The sequence below is a fragment of the Notolepis coatsorum genome (genome assembly GCF_963971535.1).
Source record: "Notolepis coatsorum genome assembly, chromosome: 3".
Lineage (NCBI taxonomy): Eukaryota > Metazoa > Chordata > Actinopteri > Aulopiformes > Paralepididae > Notolepis > Notolepis coatsorum.
The window spans coordinates 102,979,793-102,990,980 of NC_140167.1; the positions used below are offsets into that span (position 1 = coordinate 102,979,793).

Here is an 11,188-nt window from a genome sequence, read left to right on the forward strand (position 1 = left end):
GACTAGCTACAGATTTGTTAATTCAATTCCATTTCTGACACGTGGCGTTGGGGAAGGGTTTTGTTTCATTCATAGACCTAGAGAAATCATCCTGGGAAATGAGTTGATAAGTCATTAAGACATGAAACAAGCACCCCAAGCTTCCTGCTCTGGAGACGAAGCCCAGTCTGCCGTGGTTCCGACAACCTTCAGGTACATTGATCAGCCTTCAGGTACATTGATCAGCCTTCAGGTACATTGATCAGCTTTCAGGTACATTGATCAGCCAGTCTGTTTGTCTGATGACTATTAGTCACGCATTTAAGGGGGTGGGAACAGGGTGGAAAAGGAACCCAACCGAGCATGACATATAAGAGCAAAATGGCCACTGTGTGAATATGATCAATTGGAACTTGTGTCCCGGACGCCTGAATACTTTCGACAACAAATGTTTGTTTCCGCGTCTCTGATTGGCCACACGCGTTTCTGGTCATGTGACATGTGCACCAATCGTGGGACCGCAAGTTTCTACACTGGTTAAGCTTAGGCGCTCTTTTGAAGTTGGTTAAGGTTAGAGTTTGTCTTAGAGCATGGCGATAGAACGCCAGGTAGTTTGCAGGCTGTTAGACCCGGAAATAGGCGCAGAACTTGCTGTCCCACGATTGGCGCACATGTCGCATGACCTGGCCAATCAGAGCGCAAAACTCGAACGCGGAAACAAACATTTGTTGTCGAAAGTATACACGCATCACACGGACGCTAGACACACAACACTACGATTCATTTCTACCAGTGATTTCCTTTTCTGCTGCTTTCCTCTGAACTATTTCTTGGCCGATTTTGTGTCGTCCTCCTGACCCCACTCCCTGGTTCCATAAGTGACTTCACATTTTTCCAAAGAGAATGACCTTGTTGTAATTCTTTACTCTATTAGAGTTCAGGAAATAGCCACTTGCGTGAGTCCCCCCCCCCACCCTCCCCTCCACACACCCCCACTCCCCACCACCCATCCTCCTCTCTCCCGGCGACAGCCACTAGTGACTCATATAGAGAGGTCTTACAGAAACTCTCGGCACAATGAGGACCAAATGTTTGGCTTTTGCTGGAATCCAGAAGGTGGCACTTCCACAGCAATTAGGTGGAATTGGAGGGTATCTGCGGGCTGCGCCGAAGTGCTGACATCAGATCCTGCCTCGCTGACCTGAGGGATGTGTGCACTGAGAGATCAAACAAGCCCTTCTGAGAGCTCAGGTCACCATGACCCCCCCCCCCCCTTGCTGAAACTGACCAGAGGCCTGCCCTGCCCCTGATGCCATGAACACCTTCCCCCACTTCCCTGCTTATGTTACACACACTCAGCATACAAAACTGACTCAAAGTCACCCTCGGAAGTTTGTGCATGCCTTTCCTTTTCCTTATCAAAGAGGCCTCTGCCGCTCCGATTGCCATAAAGTGGAAATTAGACTCATGCTGATGCAAGACATTCAGATTTCAGATTCCAATTCAGATCTTAAGCAGGGGGGGGGGGGGGGGGGGCGGGGACTTTTATAGCAGCAAGTGGTTTAAATCGGTACAAATAACTCTTATTTAACACATGACTTTAATTTTGACAATAATAACAACAAAAGCACCCACAAACACACAAAAAACAAATTAAACACAGGGTTATATATCCGAAGTAAGTTACAGCAGTGCGTGCAAAGAATACATTGGCTGAATCGATGTTTTTTAATTATAATCTTTTTTAACACAGCTGACTCTTGGCCTGCTCTCTTCTCTTACAGAATAATGGATCCCTGGCATGGTGCCAGAGCCATAAGCAGTGCTCAAAGGTAATGTCTATCTTCTCTTCATTGTTTTATAGTAACAAAAACACACTACGAAAACAGACAATCTTGCCAAGAGATTTGATCTTGTATTAAGACTTTATGAAACATATTTCAAGATATGCTAAGTAGAAATGTTCGTACTGGCAGATAATTATGCCTGTTACAAGAGTTTTCTACTGGTTTCATGATAATTACTGTATGCAGTGCCTGGTGCTTGGCCTCCACAAGTGCTGCTTGCAGCAACACAGCTCTTTGTTCCCTGTTCCCATTCCCCCCTAGGCAAAACAACCCTTTCCCTTAAGTTACATGCCAAAATGTAAAGTTCATTGTTATAGCGCCACCATCTGGGCATATGGCACTAAAGACACTGACTGCACTCCCCTTTGTCCTCAGCAATATACCCGCCAAGTGTGAAGTTGATCGGATGAACGGTTCTCGAGATATGTGTACATTTCGTTATTATAGCACCACCATCTGGCAAAATGGCACTAAAGACACTGACTGCACTCCCTTGGTTCCTCAGCAATACACCTGCCAAGTGTGAAGTCGATCGAATGAGCGGTTCTCAAGCTATGCACACATTTCGTTTTTTATAGCGCCACCATTTGGCCAAGACACTTGACTGCACTCGCTTTGGTCCTCAATAATACACCTGCCAAGTGTGAAGTCAATTGGAAGAACAGTTATTGAGATATGAGAGCCACAGACATACAGAGATTCCTTCCATAAGGTAGATTGTGACTTGTTTCAATAAATAATCAATGAAGAAAAACATTGAAACAAGAAACTTACTTGTGTGGAGTAAATTCCTAAAACGAGTTACAGTATGATAAAAACAAGTAGGCTACATTGTCTTGAAACAAGCTAAATAACCGTAACATATCTTGACATGAGCTTGATCAATATGACTACAAGGTCAGATCCCTGGCCAGGCTTCATATATTTCTCATTATAAAGCGAGCAGTAGTCCTTGGATGGCGTGCAGCACACTGCTGGGCTGTGAAGTCAACTCGAGCATGCCATGACATCTCTCTTTAGATAGAAAGAAAATCAAATGTCAGGCAAAGATTTGACATTGTCTTTATATCAAGATGTAATGAAATCATTCTGTGATCATACTCAAGAGTTCACAAGGCGGCCAGCAGGTCTCAGTGTTAAAGGGGAACTATCTTATAAATGGCCTTTTTGAGTGTTTAGCATTGTTTCCTAGCTATGTGAACTTATATTAATATGATCTATGTCTCAAAATTCTCATATTGGCGCATTCTTCCAATTCTCCTCTCACAATATTCACCCTCACTGAACTGAGTCGTTTGAAAATGTGCCTATATGTGATGTCATATAGTCACTGCTGCATGTTAATGTTCAGGCGGGGCCGACGGTGCACAGTGGTTTAGGTGGCACCTGCAGCTGCGGCTGCAAAACAGCTCGAAATCTTGAGGAAGAAAAATGCTGTTTTTGAGGACTTGATTAGAAATACAAAACAATGAATAAAAAAAATATATATATTACAGAGGTGTTCCATAGACTCACAGGAATTGTGTAAAAGTGCCCAAATAGTGAAAGAAATAGTAAAATAGTTCCCCTTTAATATGTTATCTCACCTTGTACACTGCATTAGAACAGTGGTTCTCAATCTGGGAGGAGGGGTTCTAAGTCAAAAGCCCTTGTCCAATTATTAACACTTTGAGAGCCACTCACGGCTAATCTCGTGTTTACGATAGTTACGTTGAAAGCCACTCACAAGATTTCTCTGAATTATTATAATTTTTTTTTTAGCGATCTGAAATCATATTGCATCACGCGAGCCTACCCTAGCCTACCCAAGGGCCGCCGGCGATCAGATGTGAAAAAAGCGCCCCCTATCGTCTCCCAGATGGTAAATCACCCTTTTGGAATGGACTCAATGAAAATGGATGGGGGGAAAAAAATATTCCAGTCCACATTTTCCAGTCCACTGATGCAGCCGGGGGTTACCAGAGTTCATTCTGGATCCTCTGAGCCCCACGGATCATGAGTTCTACTGTATACACATTAGATCTATACACTTATCGATTTTTTCGAATGGTGATCAGGAATTGGAATATACCATTTGGATACCATCTGATGTCAGGTAAGGAATCTATGTTATCAGTGTTAGGATAATCAGACTCGTTTTCGAGGAGATATAAGCTTTTTTTGTGATATGTTCTCTATCTGTTTCACTGTAAAATCCATGAGGAAATGAAATCAGCTATTATCAGCGCGCGGCTCGAACGTGCGTGCGTGCACGTATACTATTGATCATCTAGCGTTTATTTGAAAACGATTCATAAATAGGCAGACAAATATCAACGTTCTGGAATATTCCAGTAAAAGGCGATTATTACAGAATGGGCTGTTTTTCACCTGAAAACGAGTGCTTTTCAAAATGCTCTCAAACGGAAATGAAGCGATAAAAAACCAATCTGCCTCGACAACACTGACTGGAAAATGATTCTTTGATAAGCGACGGGCAGATTAGACACTAGGGGTGGGACAATACATCGATCCAGATCGATATATCGATCTATTATCAATAATCAAATAGGATCGACGCAACGTAAAAAGATCGATTCATATTGCGATACTCTTATTTTGAAAATCCCCGCGAGTCATATCCGCCGGCGCCCAGTATTGTGAAACTCCGTGTACACATTACAGCAGTGTTTGCGTCTGCTGTAAAGCACTACAGAGCGTCTATTTTGCGAGCAGATATAAGTCTGTGCAGTTTTTCCCCGCAACGGGTCAAATGCATATAACAGGCGTTGCATCGTCGCCATCAGCGTTTCCGTTAGAACATATTCGTGCCGGTCTGAGTGTCCTGCAAGATTTCTATCCCCGGACATATTCCTGAAATTCCGGTCAGAGTTTTAAACAGCAGTCTGTTATAATCACATTTTTATGAGCTAACGAATTCCGTTATATTGGACATTTGTATTAATTACATCAAGCGAAGAATGAGAAATTGATTTGCAGAATCAAATTACTATCTCTCGCCTCTCAAGTTAGTGCGATACGCTACCAGCATCAAGCTCCCGCCCTGCAGGCTTGCGCTGCAGCAGCTGTCACACGCACCCCCAAATGAATCTCGAGTAGACATCGCTTCACCTCGTTGTATCAGACACGTCACGCATATCATAATGTTCAACTTCACACACAGCAAACTGTAGTTGATCATCACATTGCCTCGTTTGCATGCAGAGAGCGAGAGGACGAGCCACATGCTCGTAATGCGTTTGTTGATTTCATTATAGCCTACATTTAGTTATAATCAATTATATGCATTACTATGTGACACGGCAGTCAACCAACAGTTGCATTATGATTAAAAAATGTCAACACTTACTCACCCCGTCTCGTTCTGCCTATCCGTTTTGTACCTGCGACTAGATCCCCATTGCATTGGAACAGGTGGACGTCTGCGAGGCTCGCAACGGTAGCAGCAGACTGGGGATGCTCTTTGTGGTTCAATCAATAAAGTGTACTTTGTGTACGTTCAATCAATGTTATCTCTCGTACATCATAGACGCTATACTACTAGACTATAATGTCGTACCTCAGCCAGGAGAATTTAACTTTCCACTCGGGCCGCCGCCTGAACGCTCGACATTTGTATATTTTCCGCGGGAGCATCGGCGGTCTCTGTGACTTCAGAAGACTCATCTTCGTTGTCAATGTCATTATTATTAGACCTGCTTGTGCTTGGTTTCATGAAATATTTGTTAAGTTTAGCTTGTTTGGCCATCTCTCTCTCTCGCTCGTATAGCTGTTTGTCGTTATTATGGTGGCCAGACAGGCTCAAAAAAAGAAAAAAAAAGATTCACATCCGAGCGGCGCCATCCGCGCTTTATTAGAGCGAAGCACAATGAAACAAATGTAATGATTGTTTCGTTCATCGCATTCGCATAGGCTATTTAATTTTAGCCTATTTTAATACAATTCAAATAATAAAATTGTGCTTAAGAGGAATTATTTTCACCGGACATTATGACCGGAGATATTTAAATATTCGGACTTCAACATATTTTGCCAGTCAAATACCGGTAATTACCGGCTAACGGAAACGCTGGTCGCCATTCCTTTATGCCAACGTCGCGTTAAATATCTAAATGAACGTCGCGTTGGCTGCTTAAAAGCTAAGCAGCTAACCGTGAGAGAGAACAGGAGAGTGAAGAGGGGACTTGGAAGGAGGAGGGGTGGGGGCTGTGGGGGACTGTGTGTGTGTGTGTGTGTGTGTGTGTGTGTGTGTGTGTGTGTGTCTGTGTGTGTCTGTGTGTGTGTTAAAGCTCAATATATAAAAACAAAAGTGAACAGGAGGTCTATTTGTATTAAAAACAATAGATTGTTTTTCATTTAAATGTCTGGAAGAGCTCAAAAATAAATACATCAATTGATATTTCCGTAGCCTTTTTTTTGTTGATCTAAATGTGACTGATTGTGTTAAATGGGCACATAATATCGCCTCATATCGATCGCAGGCACCTGAATTGAATCGTATCGTATCGTATCGTGGCAGACTTTGTGATATCGGCAAATATCGTATCGTTGTCCAAAGAATCGATATCGTATCGTATCGTGATGAAACTGATGATTCCCACCCCTATTAGACACATAGCCATAATTTAAAACATAGATTAGGCGATATTAACGTTAACATTGGCGCCGATGGTGGCATTCAAGCACTAAGTCGTGCGCCCCCCTGGTGGCACTGAAAGTGTTAATCAAGTGAAATAAATAGTCTGAAAGGGGAGACAATCATTATTTTGTGTCAAAGGTCACCGTTCTGTCTACGTGCAACCACGTCGGGGGTCATGAAAGAGGCATTCCTCCGTTTTAGGGGGTCACACGTCAAAAAAGGTTGAGACCTACTGCAATAGAAGACGAGAGGGAATGTGGAATAGTGGTAATTGCTGTGTCTAGTGTTTAGTAAATCACACCACAGCCGGGATTGAGTTGCAGGGTGAAATCACGGCATTGATGTTATTTTCTATAGCGCGCTCTCCCTCTTGTTCGGTTCTATTGTTCAATTATGTAACTTCTCCAAGCCACTGGTAATTATAAGGTGTGCCTTGTAATTGAGTGTGTTTGTTGCCCAAGAGTGTGGCATACTGTTAGAAGGTTTCAATCACAATGGTCATAGAATAATATAGCCTAGCGGTGTCATTGATTTGTCTTTTTTAATCATGTTGTAACGTTGCTTTGTTTTGCACCACGTTATTGACGACTCTCTCGAGGCAGGTTGATGGTTCTCAGTTCACTGCTTTATTACAACGGTTCTCATACAGGTTGCAGTATAAGTAGAGCCATATGGAATCCGCGATCACGGAATCGCGGACGGAATCGCGGAATTGAGCAATACAAATGGAATCCACTATAAAAAATAAAATAATTTTTTTTTCTTTTTTTTACCTTTTTTTTTTATGTTGTGGGACTTGTACAGCACTTTGTTCAACTTTTGTCAGTGCTGTAAAGTTTAAACCTTTTAAAATCTTAGACAAACAAAACACTTTGCTTTCATGAAATATTGTAAGCCGTCATTTGAGGCTTTATAAAAGCAGCACAATGAACACAAATCTGTCAGTGCCGAGTCCGACCTCATCTTAAATAACAGACAGCATTGCTTGTTGTAGTTAACAAAGAGAGGCAGAGTTGATTTTGCAAAAATATATATTTGTTTTATTTATTTTTTTAATAATCAAATTTTATTTTCATATTCGAATCCCATGCCCATCGAACGAAGCTTAGAAGCTTCAAAGTATTTAAGACGGCCCTATTAAATGGACTGTTATATCTTATTAAATTGTGGACATTTATTCATTCCCACTTATTAGACACTATTTCTGATGGTAAAATGAGCGTACAAAGCAAAATACAGAATTCTGAAATATTAAAACGGAAAAAACGGAATTTGGAAAAAAATTAAATGGAATTTGGAAAAAAAGAAAACGGATTTCATATGGCTCTAAGTATAAGTGACTCATGTCTACACATTCCCACCCCAGGTGCTCCACCCTCTTATAGCCTCCCCGGGTCAGCCAACGCACTCTCGACTCTGTCAACCCGCGGCTGGGCGCGACCAATAGCGTCGCATCATTGTCAAAACCAGCACACTAACACACCAACGGTTGGAGAGGAGGACATGTGAAAACAAAAATTAATAGATGGTTTTACTGTCCCGTCGAGCGTAATTCGGGAATTTTTGGTGGGAGTACCGGACATATTGGGTGTGTGTGGGGGTGGGGGGGGGCATTGCCGCAGGGCTTGTTTGTCTCTCGTGCCCCGTCCCATGGAAGGGGCTGATGCACAGCGCAGCGTTGACAGCTCCTCTGGGAAGACGGTGCCGGCGACGGGTTTCTCTTAGCTGTTGACACGGCTCTCGCTGTGTTGCTGAGCAGACGGCAGGCAGGAGGGACATCGGATGAAACCGAAGGATAACACCTTCAGCTGCGCTCAGAATATACACGTTTGTGAGAAAAACGTTGTCATCTATACTCTCACGACTACCTATATAGCGGCTCCACTCCTATGTGCGCCAACGATCGCTCGTGTGAAAATGTCACCGCGGAAAGTGATTGGAAGTCGACAGCCGTCTTCAGACTCTTGCTTACAAACAAAAAGTATTGTTTCTGAGAATGCAATCACCGGTATTTTTTTACTTCTACGAAGTGTTGAGTATTGAATGTTGCTCTCTGAAGCTGTCAAAGGCTCACCGCTCTGGCACGCAGAGAACGCGAAGCAAGCCGGGCGCTACCACTACGCCACTACAGTGTGGATAGGGCCTTCCTCTGAGGGTTGGATCTAGGACAAGACGTAAACAGGCTGTTTCAATGAGCTGTTTACTCTTTTTCTCTTTCTCACAAGAGCGCATCCTCGTTTTGCTTTTCATCCCGCTGTGTTTTTTCCTTTCACCGTTATAAAAACTCCACCGAATAACTCACAGGAAGTACCGTTATTTTTCAAGGCGATGACAAATTGGACCTAAACCTCATCCGTATTGACCGTGTACTGGCACACAGGGCTTGTTCATTTTGGCATATGGCGGATGGGGTTCGAGAGCAAAATTGTCCTCGTCTAAATGTTTACATTTCTCATGCCGTTTCATCAAAAAGTGCACCTTGAAACGTCTGCGGACTGTTGGTTGATTCATAGGGGTGTCGCATGCCGGGCATTTGGTTCAATCAGGTTGCAAATCAAGTGCGGAGCTGCTGTTCGGTGCTGCCGACGTAACATGGCCTCGCATTTGCTGTACAGATTAATCACAATCAACGTCTCGACATTCACAGCCTCGTGTAATCACTCTTTCTGTTTGATATCTAAATATTTCCACATTCCTTTGAAATTCAAATCCATTTTAATTAGCTGTAAATGCTAGGGACACGGCAGAGGTATTATGGTCTGTTCTTCCTATTAAATCTGGGACCAGAGCCGGTAATGTAAGACGTGTCGTTAGAAACGGCAAGCTGCTAATACGCCTTATCTTACCTTGTGCATATTTATGAAACATTGTTTCTCCGTCTTATTGAAATTGTTATCATCGGTATATGAAATTGCTTGAGGAAGAACCAGTCAACGGGATCCGTTTTGTGAAGCGGTTCCTAATGCCTATCATTATTAAACCTCATGCGATGATGTGAGCACCCCCGGGCCAAGCAGGATTAATCATCCGCACCCTACATTACTCAAACGTCACTGTGAATGTTTTTCTTCCTCTGTCTCTCTTTTAAATTTAAGGGCGTTTTTTTTTCCTTGAATGTCTTTGAGGCCACTGTTGACAACTTTGAGATGGTCATGTTTCTATGGCCAGCAGGTAGGGTTATTCTAGCAGGCTTTTAGAAGAGCAGACCCCCCCTTTTTGTTTTCACTATAATGTGGCAAAACCTCTCTCTCCTTTCCACGGGCCATGGCCAACACTGGTTCTTGGCACTAGTCGTTCCCCCCAGTCATTCATCAGGAGTTGAATGTTTGAAAAGGCCTTTTCGCTGGCTGCAAGTCCTAGCACACCATACTGTTTTCATAACCAACCATCTTCAACATTGCTGAAACATCTTTAAACTATGGAGGGGTACTAGTTGACAGACAGATCAGTCTTTAAGGAAGATTTTAAGTAACAGGAAACAGTGATGATCTACTGATCAATTGTTGGGGAACACCCCTTAGGCCTACAGCTACTGTATACCTACAATGAAAATGCAAGCCTTTTTACTTATTATTATTATTTTATTTAAATTTTTAGTTTTTTGGTTGGTTTCTTTTTTCTATTAATTTCTTATTTGTTTGCTGTTATTATTGTTGTTGTTGTTTGTTGTTTTTCTTGTGTGTGTGTGGGGACGGGTAGGGATGGATGTTGGATGTGTGCCGGTCCGGGATCTATGCTGGTGCTCGCCCCTTTGTTTGTGTTTTCGTCTCCTGTTTTTTGTATGGGTGATGGGTTAAAAAGAAAAAAAAAAAAAAAAAGTGTCAAGATTTGGAATATGCGTATGTACATTTGTGTGGGTATGTACGTATGTAAGTATGGACAGGTGCAGATGTGTATGTGGGTACACTTACTATACCTAAATGTATAATGTTTTTGTTTGACACAATAAAGTATAAAAAAAAAAAAAAACATTGCTGAAACCCTTGAAAGTGTCAGAGATCCCCCAGCGCCCCGCCTCTCGCCACCGCCCTCCGCCTCTATCCGGCATTTCTGTTTGCCTTCGTTTACCACCGTTCGCAGACTGCTAATTTATTGCACTCTGGATTTGATGGAGCATGTCTAGTGATGCACGATATATCGGCCGCCGATATAATATCGGCCGATATGGCCGTTTTTTTACACATCGGTATCGGTTCGATATCAAGATAGGGCCGATATTAATCTTCTTTTTACATGTTTTGGCCTTAAATAGTTTCAAAATATCAGTCATTTCTGAAAATAAGTTACAAAAGTAAAAAAAATTATGCGTTTTGGAAAATAGCTCTTTATTTGATTATCATAAAAAAGTGTTTTCTATACAGAGATATCGACATCGGTAAATATCGGTATCGGCCAGAACAGCAATATTAATATCGGTTATCGGTATCGGCCACAATTTTCACATCGGTGCATCACTAAGCATGTCATATGGTAATATTGCATCGATATCACAGTGCCGCGGTGGCGCTATTCCGTGCTGTTCCATATAGTTTTATCCTTGCGTGTACCCTCTCCGTAGCCAGGGGAATAAAACTCACTTCCCGGTTCAACTCTTCAGGGTCTTTTCCTCAGGGTGGGATAGTCCTGTTTGACTTCCAAGGGGTGGGTGGGGGGGGAATGTCAATGTTTTGGGAGCACACACATACCCACACTTCACGTTCACATGGACGGCTGGGCTGTGTTT

The 11,188-nt window shown here is 42.6% G+C and overlaps 1 protein-coding gene across 2 annotated transcripts in view; it reads left to right on the forward strand.

Annotated features, from left to right (window-relative positions):
• Nucleotides 1-11,188, forward strand: part of anos1 (anosmin 1) — a 193,773-nt gene that overhangs the window by 9,789 nt on the left and 172,796 nt on the right. The window contains exon 2 of one of the 2 annotated variants that reach the window (XM_084311629.1): nucleotides 1,764-1,811. The exons of the other annotated variant lie outside the window; for it this stretch is intronic. Within the exon in view, the coding sequence (XP_084167755.1) occupies nucleotides 1,764-1,811 (48 nt within the window). The remainder of the gene's footprint in view (nucleotides 1-1,763; nucleotides 1,812-11,188) is intronic. 2 annotated transcript variants of the gene reach the window in all.